Source organism: Bombina bombina, chromosome 8, assembly GCF_027579735.1.
Source record: "Bombina bombina isolate aBomBom1 chromosome 8, aBomBom1.pri, whole genome shotgun sequence".
Classification (NCBI taxonomy): domain Eukaryota; kingdom Metazoa; phylum Chordata; class Amphibia; order Anura; family Bombinatoridae; genus Bombina; species Bombina bombina.
In genome coordinates, this window is record NC_069506.1 from 296,203,611 (window position 1) to 296,225,802 (window position 22,192).

The window sequence follows — 22,192 nt, forward strand, 5'->3', positions numbered from 1 at the left end:
GCAGAGCACTGCTGGTCCTGAGCGAAAAGCTGATTTCCATTCATCAGCATTAGTCACAGGACTCGACCTTTGCTGGGGTTTAGCACATAGCATCTAATGGATTTTAACACTACTAAATATACAGTAATAAGAAACAAAAACACACTAAGAGTCTAGATCTGTAGAACATTATTTTCTAAAACGTACATATTACGTATTTACTGTCAGACAGCAGATGTAACACACAGATCCACACCTAGCGTTTGGCTCTCACAAGTATATAAAATCCTTTAAATGGATCATTCACAGTGTGCACCACATCTGTGCATTGTTTGTTTTTTTAACAATAGATTGAGCTCATCACTGAACAAAAGACAAATATAGAGACATTTTTTTTACAAGCAAAAAACAGTAGCTGTCCAGGGTAAATAAGCTGCCACAAGTTGGGATTTATTTTTAAAGGAATCTAAATCTGCAAAAACACTGCTAATGCATAATATAATTTCTTTATTACACTACTGTTTGCATATGAGTTTAAAGGGACATAATACTCATATGTTAAATCACTTGAAAGTGATGCACTACTGAACACAGCCATTGATTGCCTGCCACACACAAACACCATGCCAGAGTAGTAGACATTTTGACTATGTGCTTAACCCTTTGGAGGGGGTTAAAGTGTCAAAATTCAGATATACCATGCAATATTAAAACTGCTACTCAATTTACTTCTAATATCTAATTTGCTTCAGTCACTTGGTATCATTTATTAAAAAGCATAGGTAGGTGGGCTCAGGAGCTAAATATGCCAAGCTTTTAATTAGTGTCACATATGCACATTTGAAATATCTCCAGGAAACATTTGTGTGTTGTTTCTGCCTGTGCTAGATACAAAGAACATATAAACATTGATTTTAACTGCAAATAAGAATCAATGGGCCTTCAAGGGTAGCCTTAATTCATTCTTAGAATAGTGAAGAATTTTAAATTGTTTGAAAGTTGTGCTTAGGATGATCCATGATTAAATGCTATGAATAAGCACAAATTGTACAAGACGGCTATAAGGTTCACCTTCATTGTGTCCTTTTTAAAATTGAATAATACAATTAGATTTTAACCTTTATCACTTAGCTCAAGAGTGTGACTACTTTTCCCTGAGTGGCACTGACCTCTTGGACAAGCACGGAAAGACTGCACCCTGAGTAACACTGGTCTACTGGTCCAGCATGGAGAGACTGCACCCTGAGTAGCACTGGTCTATTAGTCCAGCATGGAGAGGCTTGACCCTGAGTGTTATGGTCTACAGGTCCAGCATGGAGAGACTGTACCCCTGAGTAGCACTGGACTATTGGTCCAGCATGGAGAGACTGCACCCTGAGTGTTATTGGTCTTTTGGTCCAGCATAGAGAGACTGCAACCTGAGTGTTACGGTCTACAGGTCCAGCATGGAGAGATTGTACCGTGAGTAGCACTGGACTATTGGTCCAGCATGGAGAGCCTGCATCCTGAGTGGCACTGACCTCTTGGACAAGCACGGAAAGACTGCACCCTGAGTAGCACTGGTCTATTGGTCCAGCATGGAGAGACTACACCCCGAGTAACACTGGTCTATTGGTCCAGCATGGAGAGACTACACCCCGAGTAACACTGGTCTATTGGTCCAGCATAGAGAGACTGCACCCTGAGAGGCAATGACCTCTTGGACAAGCACGGAAAGACTGCACCCTGAGTAGCACTGATCTACTGGTCCAGCATGGAGAGACTGCACCCTGAATAGCACTGGTCTATTGGTCCAGCATGGAGAGACTTGACCCTGAGTGTTACGGTCTACAGGTCCAGCATGGAGAGACTTGACCCTGAGTGTTACTGGTCTATTGGTCCAGCATGGAGAGACTGCACCCTGAGTGTTACTGGTCTTTTGGTCCAGCATGGAGAGACTGCAACCTGAGTAGCACTGGACTATTGGTCTAGCATGGAGAGACTTGACCCTGAGTGTTACTGGTCTATTGGTCCAGCATGGAGAGACTGCAACCTGAGTGTTACTGGTCTATTGGTCCAGCATGTAGAGACTGCAACCTGAGTGTTACTGGTCTATTGGTTCAGCATGGAGAGACTGCACCCTTGAGTGTTACTGGTCTATTGGTCCAGCATGGAGAGACTACACCCTGAGTAAGACTGGTCTATTGGTCCAGCATGGAGAGGCTGCACCCTGATGGTTACTGTACTCTGAGTGGCACTGGTCTATTAAACAAGTACAGAGAGGCTGCACCCTGATGGTTACTGTACTCTGAGTGGCACTGGTCTATTAAACAAGCACAGAAAGACTGCACCTTGAGTGGCACTGGTCTATTGAACAAGCACAGAGAGGCAGCACCCTGAGTAGCACTGGTCTATTGGACAAGCACAGAAAGGTTGCACTTTGAGTGGCACTGGTATTTTGGACAAGCACAGAGAGGCTGCATCCTGAGGGTCACTGGTCAATTGGACAAGCACAGAGAGGCTGCACCCTAAGGGTCACTGGTCAATTGGACAAGCACAGAGAGGCTACACCCTGAGGGTCACTGGTCAATTGGACAAGCACAGAGAGGCTACACCCTGAGGGTCACTGGTCAATTGGACAAGCACAGAGAGGCTGCACCCTAAGGGTCACTGGTCAATTGGACAAGCACAGAGAGGCTACACCCTGAGGGTCACTGGTCAATTGGACAAGCACAGAGAGGCTGCACCCTGAGTGGCTCTAGTCTATTGGACAAGCACAGAGAGGCTGCACCTTGAGTAGAACTGGTCTATTGGACAAGCACAGAAAGGCTGCACCTTGAGTGTCACTGATCTATTGGACAAGCACAGAGTGACTGTACCCTGAGAGGCACTGGTCTATTGGTCCAGCATGGAGAGGCTGCAACCTGAGTGTTACTGTTCTATTGGACATGCACAGAGAGACTGCACCCTGTTTGGCACTGGTCTATTGAACAAGCACAGAGAGACTGCACCTTGAGTGGCACTGGTCTATTGAACAAGTGCAGAGAGTCTGCACCTTGAGTGGCACTGGTCTATTGAACAAGCGCAGAGAGGCTGCACCCTGTTTGGCACTGGTCTATTGGACAAGCACAGAGAGGCTGCACCTTGAGTGGCACTGGTCTATTAAACAAGCACAGAGAGACTGCACCCTAAGTGGCATTGGTCTGTAGAACAAGCACAAAGAGGCTGCACCCTGAGGGTCATTGTTCTATTGGACAAGCACAGAAAGGCTGCACCCTGAGAGTCACTGGTCTATTGGACAGGCACAGCGAGGCTGCACCCTGAGGGTCATTGGTCTATTGGACAAGCACAGCGAGGCTGCACCCTGAGGGTCACTGGTCTATTGGACAAGCACAGAGAGGCTGCACCCTGAGGGTCACTGGTCTCTTGGACAAGCACAGAGAGGCTGCACCCTGAGGGTCACTGGTCTCTTGGACAAGCACAGAGAGGCTGCACCTTGAGGGTCACTGGTCTATTTGGTCTATTGGAGAAGCACAGAGAGGCTGCACCCTGAGGGTCACTGGTCTATTGAACAAGCACAGTGAGGCTGCACCCTGAGGGTCACTGGTCTCTTGGACAAGCACAGAGAGGCTGCACCTTGAGGGTCACTGGTCTATTGGAGAAGCACAGAGAGGCTGCACCCTGAGTGTCACTGGTCTATTGGACAAGCACAGAGAGGCTGCACCAGGGATAGGCAAGGTGTCCGTACACGGACACTGGTGTCCGTGACTAGCCCTTGCAGTGTCCGCCACAACCTAAGTATATCTTTTCTTTCTGATTAAATAATAGGAAGAAAAATAATATGTAGTGTGAATAAAGTTAGTGGCTTGTCAAGAGACTGCTAGCGATATTGTGTGATAAGTTATGGAATAAATAAAGCCTGAGTGAAATACTGGATGTGTGTCTGCATCTGTATAATAACACCCAGCTCTATACAAAGACACAGTAGTGACACTGGCACATGTGTATAGCCAGACATGGGCTGGTTATAGGGTCAGTGGTATCTGCATCAGGATAATAACACCCAGCACTATATAATGACACAGTAGTGACACTGGCACATGGGTATAGCCAGAGGAGGGCTGGTTATAGGATCAGTGGTATCTGCATCAGTATAATAACACCCAGCACTATGTAATGAGACAGTAGTGACACTGGCTCATGGGTATAGCCAGAGGAGGGCTGGTTATAGGATCAGTGGTATCTGCATCAGTATAATAACACCCAGCACTATGTAATGAGACAGTAGTGATACTGGCTCGTGGGTATAGACAGAGGAGGGCTGGTTATTTGATTAGTGGTATCTGCATCAGTATAATAACATCCAGCGCTATATAATGACACAGTAGTGACACTGGCACATGGGTATAGCCAGAGGAGGGCTGGTTATTCGATTAGTGGTATCTGCATCAGTATAATAACACCAAGCACTATAAAATAATGTTTTTAATTTCAAATGTACCTTGGTGTCCTTCACTAAGGTCTGTACTTTGGAAAATGTCTGCCACAGCCTTTGTCTGTGCCTATCCCCGGGCTGCACCCTGAGAGTCACTGGTCTATTGGAGAAGCACAGAGAGGCTGCACCCTGAGGGTCACTGGTCTATTGGACAAGCACAGCGAGGCTGCACCCTGAGAGTCACTGGTCTATTGAACAAGCACAGAGAGGCTGCACCCTGAGAGTCACTGGTCTATTGAACAAGCACAGAGAGGCTGCACCCTGAGAGTCACTGGTCTATTGGACAAGCACAGCGAGGCTGCACCCTGAGAGTCACTGGTCTATTGAACAAGCACAGCGAGGCTGCACCCTGAGGGTCACTGGTCTATTGGACAAGCACAGCGAGGCTGCACCCTGAGAGTCACTGGTCTATTGAACAAGCACAGAGAGGCTGCACCCTGAGAGTCACTGGTCTATTGAACAAGCACAGAGAGGCTGCACCCTGAGAGTCACTGGTCTATTGAACAAGCACAGAGAGGCTGCACCCTGAGGGTCACTGGTCTATTGGACATGCACAGAGAGGCTGCACCCTGAGAGTCACTGGTCTATTGGACAAGCACAGCGAGGCTGCACCCTGAGGGTCACTGGTCTATTGAACAAGCACAGCGAGGCTGCACCCTGAGGGTCACTGGTCTATTGAACAAGCACAGAGAGGCTGCACCCTGAGGGTCACTGATCTATTGGACAAGCACAGCGAGGCTGCATCCTGAGGGTCACTGGTCTATTGAACAAGCACAGAGAGGCTGCACCCTGAGAGTCACTGGTCTATTGGACAAGCACAGAGAGGCTGCACCCTGAGAGTCACTGGTCTATTGGACAAGCACAGCGAGGCTGCACCCTGAGGGTCACTGGTCTATTGAATAAGCACAGAGAGGCTGCACCCTGAGGGTCACTGGTCTATTGGACAAGCACAGCGAGGCTGCACCCTGAGGGTCACTGGTCTATTGAACAAGCACAGAGAGGCTGCACCCTGAGGGTCACTGGTCTATTGAACAAGTACAGAGAGGCTGCACCTTGAGTGGCACTGGTCTATTGGTCCAGCATGGAGAGGCTGCAACCTGAGGTTCACTGGTCTCTTGGACAAGCACAAAGAGGCTGCACCCTGAGGTTCACTGGTCTCTTGGACAAGCACAAAGAGGCTGCACCCTGAGGGCCACTGGTCTATTGAACAAGCACAGAGAGGCTGCACCCTGAGGGTCATTGTTCTATTGGACAAGCACAGCGAGGCTGCACCCTGAGAGTCACTGGTCTATTGGACAGGCACAGCGAGGCTGCACCCTGAGGGTCATTGGTCTATTGGACAAGCACAGCGAGGCTGCACCCTGAGGGTCACTGGTCTATTGGACAAGCACAGAGAGGCTGCACCCTGAGGGTCACTGGTCTATTGAGCAAGCACAGAAAGGCTGCAACCTGAGGGTCACTGGTCTATTGGACAAGCACAGCGAGGCTGCACCCTGAGGGTCACTGGTCTATTGGACAAGCACAGAGAGGCTGCACCCTGAGGGTCACTGGTCTATTGAGCAAGCACAGAAAGGCTGCAACCTGAGGGTCACTGGTCTATTGGACAAGCACAGCGAGGCTGCACCCTCAGGGTCACTGGTCTATTGGAGAAGCACAGAGAGGTTGCACCCTGAGGGTCACTGGTCTATTGAACAAGCACAGAGAGGCTGCACCCTGAGGGTCACTGGTCTATTGAACAAGCACAGAGAGGCTGCACCCTGAGGGTCACTGGTCTATTGAACAAGCACAGAGAGGCTGCACCATGAGGGTCACTGGTCTATTGAACAAGCACAGAGAGGCTGCACCATGAGGGTCACTGGTCTATTGGACAAGCACAGAGAGGCTGCACCCTGAGGGTCACTGGTCTATTGGACAAGCACAGAGAAGCTGCACCCTGAGGGTCACTGGTCTATTGGACAAGCACAGAGAGGCTGCACCCTGAGGGTCACTGGTCTATTGGACAAGCACAGCGAGGCTGCACCCTGAGGGGCACTGGTCTATTGGACAAGCACAGCGAGGCTGCACCCTGAGGGGCACTGGTCTATTGGACAAGCACAGCGAGGCTGCACCCTGAGGGTCACTGGTATATTGGACAAGCACAGTGAGGCTGCACCCTGAGGGTCACTGGTCTATTGGACAAGCATGGGAGTGTTTCCAGCTTTTATTCTGTCTCAGTTGAGTGTGTGTCACTATTTTATTTGTGTATTAAATATAAACACAACTCATAAGTCAAATGATCAACAAAATGAGAGATGTTATTTCCCCTTTACAAGATGATACAATATAAACAATTTATCAACCACAAAAAATAATGTTTGCCCAAAAAAAAAATAAGAAGAAGACATAACTATAGAAGTATTCATTCTTAGCTAATCTTACATTCTAAATTCTTCCTTTTCTTAACTATTATAATTATATTCCTAGGCCGAGTCTCATTATTCATTCTAAATTACCAAAATAAATAACTTAAAAAACAGAATTTATGTTTACCTGATAAATTACTTTCTCCAACGGTGTGTCCGGTCCACGGCGTCATCCTTACTTGTGGGATATTCTCTTCCCCAACAGGAAATGGCAAAGAGCCCAGCAAAGCTGGTCACATGATCCCTCCTAGGCTCCGCCTACCCCAGTCATTCGACCGACGTTAAGGAGGAATATTTGCATAGGAGAAACCATATGGTACCGTGGTGACTGTAGTTAAAGAAAATAAATTATCAGACCTGATTAAAAAAACCAGGGCGGGCCGTGGACCGGACACACCGTTGGAGAAAGTAATTTATCAGGTAAACATAAATTCTGTTTTCTCCAACATAGGTGTGTCCGGTCCACGGCGTCATCCTTACTTGTGGGAACCAATACCAAAGCTTTAGGACACGGATGAAGGGAGGGAGCAAATCAGGTCACCTAAATGGAAGGCACCACGGCTTGCAAAACCTTTCTCCCAAAAATAGCCTCAGAAGAAGCAAAAGTATCAAACTTGTAAAATTTGGTAAAAGTGTGCAGTGAAGACCAAGTCGCTGCCCTACATATCTGATCAACAGAAGCCTCGTTCTTGAAGGCCCATGTGGAAGCCACAGCCCTAGTGGAATGAGCTGTGATTCTTTCGGGAGGCTGCCGTCCGGCAGTCTCGTAAGCCAATCTGATGATGCTTTTAATCCAAAAAGAGAGAGAGGTAGAAGTTGCTTTTTGACCTCTCCTTTTACCAGAATAAACAACAAACAAGGAAGATGTTTGTCTAAAATCCTTTGTAGCATCTAAATAGAATTTTAGAGCGCGAACAACATCCAAATTGTGCAACAAACGTTCCTTCTTTGAAACTGGTTTCGGACACAGAGAAGGTACGATAATCTCCTGGTTAATGTTTTTGTTAGAAACAACTTTTGGAAGAAAACCAGGTTTAGTACGTAAAACCACCTTATCTGCATGGAACACCAGATAAGGAGGAGAACACTGCAGAGCAGATAATTCTGAAACTCTTCTAGCAGAAGAAATTGCAACTAAAAACAAAACTTTCCAAGATAATAACTTAATATCAACGGAATGCAAGGGTTCAAACGGAACCCCCTGAAGAACTGAAAGAACTAAATTGAGACTCCAAGGAGGAGTCAAAGGTTTGTAAACAGGCTTAATTCTAACCAGAGCCTGAACAAAGGCTTGAACATCTGGCACAGCAGCCAGTTTTTTGTGAAGTAACACCGACAAGGCAGAAATCTGTCCCTTCAGGGAACTTGCAGATAATCCTTTTTCCAATCCTTCTTGAAGGAAGGATAGAATCCTAGGAATCTTAACCTTGTCCCAAGAGAATCCTTTAGATTCACACCAACAGATATATTTTTTCCAAATTTTGTGGTAAATCTTTCTAGTTACAGGCTTTCTGGCCTGAACAAGAGTATCAATAACAGAATCTGAGAACCCTCGCTTCGATAAAATCAAGCGTTCAATCTCCAAGCAGTCAGCTGGAGTGAAACCAGATTCGGATGTTCGAACGGACCCTGAACAAGAAGGTCTCGTCTCAAAGGTAGCTTCCAAGGTGGAGCCGATGACAGATTCACCAGATCTGCATACCAAGTCCTGCGTGGCCACGCAGGAGCTATCAAGATCACCGCCGCCCTCTCCTGATTGATCCTGGCTACCAGCCTGGGGATGAGAGGAAACGGCGGGAACACATAAGCTAGTTTGAAGGTCCAAGGTGCTACTAGTGCATCCACTAGAGCCGCCTTGGGATCCCTGGATCTGGACCCGTAGCAAGGAACTTTGAAGTTCTGACGAGAGGCCATCAGATCCATGTCTGGAATGCCCCACAGCTGAGTGACTTGGGCAAAGATTTCCGGATGGAGTTCCCACTCCCCCGGATGCAATGTCTGACGACTCAGAAAATCCGCTTCCCAATTTTCCACTCCTGGGATGTGGATAGCAGACAGGTGGCAGGAGTGAGACTCCGCCCATAGAATGATTTTGGTCACTTCTTCCATCGCTAGGGAACTCCTTGTTCCCCCCTGATGGTTGATGTACGCAACAGTTGTCATGTTGTCTGATTGAAACCGTATGAACTTGGCCCTCGCTAGCTGAGGCCAAGCCTTGAGAGCATTGAATATCGCTCTCAGTTCCAGAATATTTATCGGTAGAAGAGATTCTTCCCGAGACCAAAGACCCTGAGCTTTCAGGGATCCCCAGACCGCGCCCCAGCCCATCAGACTGGCGTCGGTCGTGACAATGACCCACTCTGGTCTGCGGAATGTCATCCCTTGTGACAGGTTGTCCAGGGACAGCCACCAACGGAGTGAGTCTCTGGTCCTCTGATTTACTTGTATCTTCGGAGACAAGTCTGTATAGTCCCCATTCCACTGACTGAGCATGCACAGTTGTAATGGTCTTAGATGAATGCGCGCAAAAGGAACTATGTCCATTGCCGCTACCATCAACCCGATCACTTCCATGCACTGAGCTATGGAAGGAAGAGGAACGGAATGAAGTATCCGACAAGAGTCTAGAAGCTTTGTTTTTCTGGCCTCTGTCAGAAAAATCCTCATTTCTAAGGAGTCTATTATTGTTCCCAAGAAGGGAACCCTTGTTGACGGGGATAGAGAACTCTTTTCCACGTTCACTTTCCATCCGTGAGATCTGAGAAAGGCCAGGACAATGTCCGTGTGAGCCTTTGCTTGAGGAAGGGACGACGCTTGAATCAGAATGTCGTCCAAGTAAGGTACTACAGCAATGCCCCTTGGTCTTAGCACAGCTAGAAGGGACCCTAGTACCTTTGTGAAAATCCTTGGAGCAGTGGCTAATCCGAAAGGAAGCGCCACGAACTGGTAATGTTTGTCCAGGAATGCGAACCTTAGGAACCGATGATGTTCCTTGTGGATAGGAATATGTAGATACGCATCCTTTAAATCCACCGTGGTCATGAATTGACCTTCCTGGATGGAAGGAAGAATAGTTCGAATGGTTTCCATCTTGAACGATGGAACCTTGAGAAACTTGTTTAAGATCTTGAGATCTAAGATTGGTCTGAACGTTCCCTCTTTTTTGGGAACTATGAACAGATTGGAGTAGAACCCCATCCCTTGTTCTCTTAATGGAACAGGATGAATCACTCCCATTTTTAACAGGTCTTCTACACAATGTAAGAATGCCTGTCTTTTTATGTGGTCTGAAGACAACTGAGACCTGTGGAACCTCCCCCTTGGGGGAAGTCCCTTGAATTCCAGAAGATAACCTTGGGAGACTATTTCTAGCGCCCAAGGATCCAGAACATCTCTTGCCCAAGCCTGAGCGAAGAGAGAGAGTCTGCCCCCCACCAGATCCGGTCCCGGATCGGGGGCCAACATTTCATGCTGTCTTGGTAGCAGTGGCAGGTTTCTTGGCCTGCTTTCCCTTGTTCCAGCCTTGCATTGGTCTCCAAGCTGGCTTGGCTTGAGAAGTATTACCCTCTTGCTTAGAGGACGTAGCACCTTGGGCTGGTCCGTTTCTACGAAAGGGACGAAAATTAGGTTTATTTTTTGCCTTGAAAGGCCGATCCTGAGGAAGGGCGTGGCCCTTACCCCCAGTGATATCAGAGATAATCTCTTTCAAGTCAGGGCCAAACAGCGTTTTCCCCTTGAAAGGAATGTTAAGTAGCTTGTTCTTGGAAGACGCATCAGCCGACCAAGATTTCAACCAAAGCGCTCTGCGCGCCACAATAGCAAACCCAGAATTCTTAGCCGCTAACCTAGCCAATTGCAAAGTGGCGTCTAGGGTGAAAGAATTAGCCAATTTGAGAGCATTGATTCTGTCCATAATCTCCTCCAAAGGAGGAGAATCACTATCGACCGCTCTTATCAGATCATCGAACCAGAAACATGCGGCTGTAGCGACAGGGACAATGCATGAAATTGGTTGTAGAAGGTAACCTTGCTGAACAAACATTTTTTTAAGCAAACCTTCTAATTTTTTATCCATAGGATCTTTGAAAGCACAACTATCCTCTATGGGTATAGTGGTGCGTTTGTTTAAAGTGGAAACCGCTCCCTCGACCTTGGGGACTGTCTGCCATAAGTCCTTTCTGGGGTCGACCATAGGAAACAATTTTTTAAATATGGGGGGAGGGACGAAAGGAATACCGGGCCTTTCCCATTCTTTATTAACAATGTCCGCCACCCGCTTGGGTATAGGAAAAGCTTCTGGGAGCCCCGGCACCTCTAGGAACTTGTCCATTTTACAAAGTTTCTCTGGGATGACCAACTTGTCACAATCATCCAGAGTGGATAATACCTCCTTAAGCAGAATGCGGAGATGTTCCAACTTAAATTTAAATGCAATCACATCAGGTTCAGCCTGTTGAGAAATGTTCCCTGAATCAGTAATTTCTCCCTCAGACAAAACCTCCCTGGCCCCATCAGACTGGGTTAGGGGCCCTTCAGAAATATTATTATCAGCGTCGTCATGCTCTTCAGTATCTAAAACAGAGCAGCTGCGCTTACGCTGATAAGTGTTCATTTTGGCTAAAATGTTTTTGACAGAATTATCCATTACAGCCGTTAATTGTTGCATAGTAAGGAGTATTGGCGCGCTAGATGTACTAGGGGCCTCCTGAGTGGGCAAGACTCGTGTAGACGAAGGAGGGAATGATGCAGTACCATGCTTACTCCCCTCACTTGAGGAATCATCTTGGGCATCATTGTCATTATCACATAAATCACATTTATTTAAATGAATAGGAATTCTGGCTTCCCCACATTCAGAACACAGTCTATCTGGTAGTTCAGACATGTTAAACAGGCATAAACTTGATAACAAAGTACAAAAAACGTTTTAAAATAAAACCGTTACTGTCACTTTAAATTTTAAACTGAACACACTTTATTACTGCAATTGCGAAAAACATGAAGGAATTGTTCAAAATTCACCAAATTTTCACCACAGTGTCTTAAAGCCTTAAAAGTATTGCACACCAAATTTGGAAGCTTTAAACCTTAAAATAACGGAACCGGAGCCGTTTTGAACTTTAACCCCTTTACAGTCCCTGGTATCTGCTTTGCTGAGACCCAACCAAGCCCAAAGGGGAATACGATACCAAATGACGCCTTCAGAAAGTCTTTTCTAAGTATCAGAGCTCCTCTCACATGCGACTGCATGCCATGCCTCTCAAAAACAAGTGCGCAACACCGGCGCGAAAATGAGGCTCTGCTTATGCTTTGGGAAAGCCCCTAAAGAATAAGGTGTCTAAACCAGTGCCTGCCGATATTATTATATCAAAATACCCAGATAAAATGATTCCTCAAGGCTAAATATGTGTTAATAATGAATCGATTTAGCCCAAAAAAAGTCTACAGTTTTAATAAGCCCTTGTGAAGCCCTTATTTACGATCGTAATAAACATGGCTTACCGGATCCCATAGGGAAAATGACAGCTTCCAGCATTACATCGTCTTGTTAGAATGTGTCATACCTCAAGCAGCAAGAGACTGCACACTGTTCCCCCAACTGAAGTTAATTGCTCTCAACAGTCCTGTGTGGAACAGCCATGGATTTTAGTGACGGTTGCTAAAATCATTTTCCTCATACAAACAGAAATCTTCATCTCTTTTCTGTTTCTGAGTAAATAGTACATACCAGCACTATTTCAAAATAACAAACTCTTGATTGAATAATAAAAACTACAGTTAAACACTAAAAAACTCTAAGCCATCTCCGTGGAGATGTTGCCTGTACAACGGCAAAGAGAATGACTGGGGTAGGCGGAGCCTAGGAGGGATCATGTGACCAGCTTTGCTGGGCTCTTTGCCATTTCCTGTTGGGGAAGAGAATATCCCACAAGTAAGGATGACGCCGTGGACCGGACACACCTATGTTGGAGAAAAGGTCAACACATCAAACATTAATTAAATGTATTATATAAAGATTAAACAAAGATAGGTCCAATTTATAAACCCACCAGTGGACAAGGAACTTCTTTTGCATTCAGCATCTGCTGGTGAAATTTAAGACTTAGCCACAGATGCTTGTGTTACCCTGCCCCCTGATTTAACACAACCAATTGTGCGAGCGCTGCAACTGTAAATTACCCCAGATTGGGCAAAGATCAAAGCTTCTGCCTTTCCTTTTGAGACATTGGTCCTTCTGTTGTGTTTAGTGTTAGTATTATGGAGGGAGGATAGGGTCATGTGTTATCACAATGTCACCTGAACCATTTTCCCATAACCAGCAATATTATGGGCGATGATATTGTGAACAACAAGCTATTAGGCTTCTCAGCAAAGTGTCTATAAAGTTATGTAGAGATATTAAAGAGACACTATTGATAAATGCACAGTATAGCAATAGATTGTGCTAACAAAGTACATGAAATCCATAGTGAGGACTAGTTGTAAATGAGTGTGCCCACTGCTCTAAGCAATCCTTGCCTAGCATGCAACTAGTTCATGCAGCATATAAAGGTTGCAGAAACTGACTTTCAGACTCTCTAGGGAGTGAGGGAGAAACATTTGTGTTACAGAAAGAACAATTATAAATGTATATTGCAACATTAACACATTTTTGTTAAAATATTAAATTAATGTATGGACAACTACATTTTGAATTTAATGTCCCTTTAACCCCTTCAGGTCGGAGGCAACTTCAGAACATAAACATCAGGCCAGATAGGATGTCACATGATCGTCACTGCATGACCCCCAGTCGGATACAGCATAGTTTTAACAAGGAGGGGAGCAGGACATTCCATGCCGTCATAAAGGCGTTTAAAGCCCAGTCATTTTAGAACGGCATAAAACGTCCTAACAGCGTCTAGGGGTTAAATCTTTTTTCATTCCATTTGTAGACTGAAGTACTTAAAGGTACATTGTACTGTATATTTTCTCCCCTTTAATTTGTTCCCAGTTATGTATTTTACTTGCTGGGGTGTATTAATTTGTTTATAAATAGCTTCTTTAGCGTTATTTTAGAATTTGAAATAGCTGCCTAGTGAATCCGCCACCTAAGCAGAAAATATAAATACTGCAGTATGGGCCATAGAAAGCTATTTAAACAAGAGCAGACATCTGCCTCCCAGTGGGAATTTCTTCCCATTGCTTGAAATACAATCAACCCTCATCAGCTACTGGCATAAGTACATAGCCCCTTTAATGTTTGTCCAGTGAGAGACTAGAGTGTCCCTTTAAAGGGATGTGAAACCCAAAGTATTTATTTTGTGATTCAGACAGAGGACACAATTTTTATAGTGCTCCAGACACGTGCACGCTCCTGAGCTTATCACTTGTTGAAACGCAGGGAGGTACCAAGAAAATGAAGAAAATTAGAAATAAAAAAAGAAATACATTAGAAAGTTGTATAAAATCGCAAGCTCTATCTGAATCATGACACAAACATTTTGGGTTTCAAGTCCCTTTAAAGGGCCATAATACCCATATGTTTAAACACTTGAAAGTGATGCAGTATAGCTGTAAAAAGCTGACTAGAAAATATCACCTGAACATCTCTATGTAAAAAGAAAGATATTTTACCTCAAAAGTTCCTCAGTAGCCACCTCCCATTGTAAAGGATTTCTAAGCAGCATATTAGTATGTCTGTCCTGGGACAGCTGAAAGGATGAGCCTCGTGCACTCTCATATTATTTCCCTATTAAGTGTAACAATGAAATCTCATGAGAGTTAAGTCAAATCTCATGAGATCACAGTAAAGGAGTTCATGACCTCAGCACTGCTGATTGGCTGCAGTTCATTTCTTTCTTTTTTTTTACCTGCAGCTGGAAGCAGCTGAGTATAACTTTTTACACAGAGCTTACTCTGCTGAGCTGAGGAAGTTTGAGGTAAAATATCTTCCTTTTTTACATAGAGATGCTCAGGTGATATTTTCCTGTCAGCTTTTTACAGTTATACTGCATCAGTTTCAAGTCATTTAGTATATGAGTATTATGTCCTTTTAAGTAAGAGGTCAAACCTTTTTATAGTGATGGTTAATATTTTTTCCCATCTCTTTAGCCTTCCTGACGAAAACAATTATCTGTCCCTTCTGTCTGGAGAGTGTTGTTACTGTATTGTTTTCTTTTGTTTTTTTTCAGTTACTATCACTGCTATGCTGATTTTGTTTTCATGTGGAAGAACTTCATTGGCTCTATTAAACCTTGTGAATAAAATCAGTTTAAGAATTTTCCAATTGGAGGAAATGTCCAGTTTCAGTTAACCCAATTGCCATTTGTTTAAAGAAACAAACAAAAATACATATAATGAAATTACATAACATAACATACCAGCTGTTCCCTTGGCACACCACTCACATTACCCAGAGAGGATTCACTCTGAAAACAAAGAGACAAGACTTTAGCTTCTTCGGTAACATGAACAGTTCTCACATTCTTTGTATTTGTCTATATCAGTTATCCTTATGGCACACAAACCATGTAAGCCATTAAAGGGACAGTGAACTGTGATTTTTTTTCTTTCCTTTAATGTGTTCCCAGTGATACATTTTACCTGCTAGAGTGTATTAAATTGATTACAAATAGCCCCTTTACCTTAAATAGCTGCTTTTGCCTGTTGTATCACTGCCTATACTGAATAGTCCAATGATTATGTATTAGTGGTAGAAAAGCTAAGAAAACAAAAATGTTTAACAAAAATCCCACTCCTAGTAAAGGGTTGGACTGAGAGGTACTAAAATGTTCATTTGCTATTGTTCTCTCTAAGATCTGATGAACTAAAGCTCTCTGCTCAGTAAGTCAGTATGTCAGGGTCTCTCAAGACAATTTTAAAAATACAAACTTTGGATTGGGAGATGTTTCTCTAGTTATGCAAATGTAAAGGAGAGACACCTACATTGCAATGAAAGGTCTGAAAAAAATCTTAAGATTCTGTATGATTTCACTCCATGCTGGGAAGTTTTTTTTTTATCGTCGGCCCTACGGTGTGACTGTGTACATGTAAATAGAGAGAGATAAACTAACAAGGTCTGCTCTCCCTGCAAGCTTGTTTTTTTCATTGGGGTGTGGTTTCAATTAGCAGAGGCAGCTATTTCATATGCAAACATATACCTAGAGGAGCAATTTCCCATACATTTTATACTTTGCAGCGGGTATAACAAGTAACTGTAAACACATTAAAAGGACCACTAAACGCTGTAGAATTGCAAAGTCAATAAATGCATAATAAAAAGACAATGTAAAAGCACATAGTTTGAATTTCAGATGAGTAGAATTTTTTTTTCGGAACGTCTGAAATGTCAAAGTTAGGTACATTTTCCTTCCTAATGCATCATGTGACAACAAGCCAATCACAAAATGCATGTACAGTGCTTTAGAAAGTGTGCATATAAAAAGATTGTGCACATTTAGACAATAGATGTGAATTAGAAAGTTGTTTAAAATTGTGTGTTCTATCTGAATCATGAAAGTTTAATATTGATTTGACTGTCCCTTTAAGGCAAAAATATTTTGCTGTCCCTTTAAGGAGTACTTTATTATTGCACAAATCAATTCCACTAACTATAGGGACGATAACCATTCTTTAGAAAAATATATCTAATGATTTTCAACACTAAATAATTCTGATAGACCCCTGTGTGTTTAGCCCAAGCAAAGGAATCAAAAGTAAAGTTAAAAAGTCCGGCAGCGCCTGCATCTCCCCCTGAACAAGACACAGCCAGTGATTGGTGGCTTCATACATATACGTTCCTGATTGGCTCACCTGCCTTGTCCTACTCAGGTCTAATAATACACTGTGGCTCCTGAATGGACTTTATCTATGTGTTTGAGACTACTGAGCGGGTTAAACAGAGTTAAGAATTTACTTTGTTCCCCCGAAACCCTTTATAGACCAGGATACATAGGTTGTCTCATTGTTGGTTGGGCAAAACTGGGGAATGGGTAATAAAGGGATTATGTATCTTTTTAAACAATAACAATTCTGGAGTAGACTGTCCCTTTAAGTCAGTGGCACTCAGGGTGAAGTATCTTTTAGCTCACTATGCTCTTTACAGAGAAGAAATATAATTTAGAACATAAGTCTGATCCTGACCTAAAGACAGCCCAGCCCTAATCCCAGATGTGCATGCTGACCATGTCAGGTGTAATTACATCCCGCACTGACATGGAACAAGAAGTCGTTGTCTAGTTCTCTTATGACATCACCACCAAGAGTCATTTACATGTGAAAAAAAAAGACACTCTCTGCTGAAAATGCCCAAAAACTGAATAACCAATAAGTGACTGAATACTACCAGGAGCCAAAAATCTAATATTGTTATACACTCTGTGATTCACTCTGGCACTGGTTAACACTCATATGACTTGTGTAGCTACTGCACAGAAAATGAGCATGAAAATGTAATTTTTAAAAGCAGAGAGTATTAAAATAGACTGAACTGGTTCAGACAAAGACCTAAAAGCATAGTTGGCAGTACTTAATTACAACGGTCATAGTGTGGCCCTCCAGTGCTGATTACCTGGTTCAGCGCTATCCTCAAACTCAGCCCACTTAAAGGGACAGTCAACCATAGAATTGTTATTGTTTTAAAAGATAGATAATCCCTTTATTACCCATTCCCCAGTTTTGCATAACCAACACAGTTATATTAATGTACTTTTTACCTTTGTGATTACCTTGTATCTAGGAACCTTCTTCCAGCCCCCTGATCACATGACTGTGACTGTTTATTATCTATTGTCTTAAATTTAGCATTGTTTTGTGCTAGATCTTAAATAACCCCCTGTGCCTGAACACAGTGTTATCTATATAGCCCACGTGTACTTTCTGTCTCTTTGTGTTGAAAAGAGATTTAAAAAGCATGTGATAAGAGGCAGCCCTCAAAGGCTTAGAAATTAGCATATGAGCCTACCTATGTTTAGTTTTAACTAAGAATACCAAGAGAAAAAAGCAAATTTGATGATAAAAGTATATTGGAAAGTCAATTAAAATTAAAAGTCCTATCTGAATAATGAAAGTTTAATTTATACTAGACTGTCCCTTTAAGTTATACTCATTGTGCCTTTCTTGTGGGATCTGGGTCTCTTATAGACCTCTATGTGCAGATCCAGACTATACGTCTATTGGCCAGTGGTTAAAACTTGCATTTTAGCTCTGTTCAGCTGCACCAGTTCCTACAGCATCTATGCCGTCTATTCACTAATTAATGGAGAGATGAGTAAACTTTAGTAAATCTTCTGCACAGAATATCATAGGAACACGTGCAGCTAGAGAGACCAATGCATTTTTGCCCACTGTGTATAGGACCATACTTATAAAAATACTCATGTCTATTGATTGATAAAAGCAGAGATACAGATAGATAATGGCTAGATAGACAGGCAGACATTCTATGGATAGACGCATTTATATTTCATAGACAAATCTATAGATGTGTTAATCAGCCCTGCAAGGCAAATAAATCCAGTGTGTGGCCACACATTGGGGTTGTTGGTCAAATGTTATTTTAAAGCTAATTTTTCCTTTATTATCATTGGGTGCTGTGGAAATAAAGACGTGACAAAATAAAATATAAATGCTATGATTTGTAACACCCTGTTATGATGTGACACTCAAAGAATTATACCCTCATATATAACCTTAATAACAACAAAGCGACCTGATAAACTGAGACACAAATGTGTTTAATGGTGCAATATTTAAATGACCTAAACATGTTAAGAGATTTATAGGACACAAAGCACATAACTCAGGGATTTGGAAGGCAGGAGGAACAAATAAAACGATCACATGTATAACAGGAAAACACCAAATACAAAGAGTTTAATGAAATCTGCTTTATTAGCTATAACAAGAACAAACATACTGTTTATATGAAGAGAGCACCCAGATATAACAATGTCTGTGAATAAAGGAACCTATCATGTACTCAAAAGGCTTTTGCGCCATCTCTATAATGGCTAAGACAAGGCTTGACAAATAGCAGGTGCCAAGGAGTTCCTCACCCCATTGCAAAGCTGCACATCACTTCCACTTGGCAGTCTAAATAGCTGCTGCACGTGCTTCAGGCAATCATGTGGGTTAATTAAAGGGCCATTATAGTTGAAAAATGACATGCTCTAATCGGTTAGAAAATGCAGTTTTAAGACCATCGGCCCTGCGGTACTGTGTGTTTAAACTCTGCAAAGGGGTTATACACACAGTAGAAATACTACTCAGGATTCACAGTGTACTGCTGGTCCCTAGCAAAATATGCTGCAGATTCAATCAGTAGCGCTAGTTGCACACCTAAGTCATGCGACTAGCGTTGCTAATTGGATCAGTGGCGAATTCTGCTCAGGACCAGCAGTGCACTCCCAAGCGGTATTTCAACTGTGTGTTTAACCCCATTTCTGCAGGGTTGATAGTACTAAAATTACATTCTCCAGCAGATTAGAGCATGTCATATTTCAATTATAATGGCCCTTTAACTGCTGCAGTTTTAGTGCTTGGTTACCTGTGTGTGTGTTTTGTATTTTAACCCCTTAACGACACACATCGCACAGGGTACGTCATACACAAACTGGTCGTTAAAGACCAACAATGTACCCTGTACGTCGTTAGGGGTTTAAAGCGTCTGAAAGCGATCCTGATCCCTTCCAGCCTCATTCAAGGTATTTGCCGTGATGCCTCGATATTGCGGCATCACTGCAATACCTTTTTTAACACACTGATGCAGAGAGAGCCACTCTGTGGCTGTCTGCATCGGCCAGCGATGGTGCGATCGTTGGTGGGTGGGAGCAGCTGCATGGAGGCGGGTGGGCATCCATCGCTGGTGAAACTTATGTCAGAGGGGGCCAGGAGCGGGTGGGAGCCCTACACTATGGAACAGTGTAAAGGGAAGGAGGGAGAGAGGAGGGGGACATTTTTTATCAAAGGGATCTGGGAGGGGGTGGGTTATTGAGGGGGGAAGCTACACTACAGAAAAATAATAAAATATATATTTTTTTAATTTGTATGCAAACTGGGTACTGGCAGACAGCTGCCAGTACCCAAGATGGCGGACAATAAAGGTAGAGGGGGAGGGATCCTACACAGCAGAATATATATTATTTAAAGGGACAGTCTAGGCCAAAATAAACTTTCATGATTCAGATAGAGCATGTCATTTTAAACAATTTTCCAATTTACTTTTATCACCAATTTTGCTTTGTTCTCTTGGTATTCTTAGTTGAAAGCTTAACCTAGTACTAGACTTTCTGCCAGTACTTAAGATGGGGTTGACCTTTGGGGGGTGGGGAAGAGAGCTGTTTGAGGGGGGTGGGATGTGTCAGGTGGGATGCTGATCTCTACACTAAAGCTAAAATTAACCCTACAAGCTACCTAATTAACCCCTTTGTGAAAAAGTGAACTTTTTTTATTTGATCGCATTTGGCTGTGAAATGGTGGCATGGAATATACCAAAATGGGCCTAGATCAATACTTTGGGTTGTCTACTTCTAAACTACTGCTAAAATTAACCCTACAAGCTACCTAATTAACCCCTTTGTGAAAAAGTGAACTTTTTTTTATTTGATCGCATTTGGCTGTGAAATGGTGGCATGTAATATACCAAAATGGGCCTAGATCAATACTTTGGGTTGTCTACTTCTAAACTACAGCTAAAATTAAACCTACAAGCTCCCTAATTAACCCCTTCTCTGCTGGGCATAATACACGTGTGGTGCGCAGCAGCATTTAGCGGCTTTCTAATTACCAAAAAGTAACGCCAGAGCCATATGTATGTCTGCTATGCCATAATTGCACAAGCTGTTTGTAAATAATTTCAGTGAGAAACTTTAAGTTTGTGAAAAAGTCTGTGAAAAAGTGAACAATTTTTTTTATTTGATCGCATTTGGCGATGGTAGCATAAAATATACCAAAATGGGCCTAGATCAATACTTTAAATTGTCTACTAAAAAAAATATATACATGTCAAGGGATATTCAGGGATTCCTGACAGATATCAGTGTTACAATGTAACTAGCGCTAATTTTGAAGAAAAAAAATGGTTTGGAAATAGCAAAGTGCTACTTGTACTTATTGCCCTATAAATTGCAAAAAAAGCAAAGAACATGTAAACATTGGGTATTTCTAAACTCAGGATAAAATTTAGAAACTATTTAGCATGGGTGTTTTTTGGTGGTTGTAGATGTGTAACAGATTTTGGGGGTCAAAGTTAGAAAAAGTGAGTTTTTTTCCATTTTTTTCATAATATTTTATATTTTTTATAGTAAATTATAAGATATGATGACAATAATGGTATCTTTAGAAAGTCCATTTAATGGTGAGAAAGACGGTATATAATATGTGTGGGTACAGTAAATGATTAAGAGGAAAATTACAGCTAAACACAAACACCGCAGAAATGTAAAAATAGCCCTGATCCTTAAGGGTAAGAAATTGAAAAATGGTCTTCTCCTTAAAGTGAAGGTAACGTTTATTTAATTTGAATATATCTATGTATTCCTTGAATATTGAATATGCTAATCGCTAACTTTATTTTATAAAAAAAATATTATTTTGTCATTTTTTTTTAACTATACTTTTCCCTACCGTTCTGTTTAACTCCTCCCAACCTCTACATCCGGTTTGTAATGTGCTGTTACGTATAGAGTGTTCCCACCCGGCTCTATACGTAACAGCAGAAGCGCGATCACGAAAAGAAATCTAACTGCGCATGAGCGATTCTAAGCGCAACCATCTCCCTTCAAGCAACATAAACCGTCCGTAAGTACGCATGCGCGAAACTAGAACGCCCGGTGTAGTCTTTGATATATTAATAGACTCTAGGGCATGCGCAGTATATCGAGTAGGCGGGTGACGTAGAGTCACGGCCACCTATCGGCCAGAAATTCAACTGGTTGCTCAAAAAACGTGACCATAAATAAAATTAAAAAAAATAGAAAACGGGATGATTGTTAAAATTGGAAAAAAAGGAATTGAAATAGAAAATTAAGGATTTTGAAGTAATAATGTAAAAAGTCATGAATGAAAGTCCCATTCATTTTCAAAAAATAATTGGATTCTGTATCAGTGTCAAGGTAACTTTACCTTCACTTTAAGGGGTTAAAGAGAAATGAAACACAATTTTTTTCATGTTTCAGATAGAGCATGTACATCTACAGGGAGTGCAAAATTATTAGGCAAGTTGTATTTTTGAGGATTAAATTTATTATTGAACAACAACCATGTTCTCAATTAACCCAAAAAACTCATTAATATCAAAGCTGAATAGTTTTGGAAGCAGTTTTTAGTTTGTTTTTAGTTATAGCTATTTTAGGGG

General features: G+C 42.6%; 1 protein-coding gene across 1 annotated transcript in view; it reads right to left on the reverse strand.

Moving 5' to 3' along the window:
- The window catches only part of PEX14 (peroxisomal biogenesis factor 14), a 429,065-nt gene that overhangs the window by 379,055 nt on the left and 27,818 nt on the right, over positions 1-22,192 (reverse strand). The window contains exon 2 of the mRNA XM_053691485.1: positions 15,219-15,266. Coding sequence (XP_053547460.1) covers positions 15,219-15,266 — 48 coding nt within the window. The remainder of the gene's footprint in view (positions 1-15,218; positions 15,267-22,192) is intronic.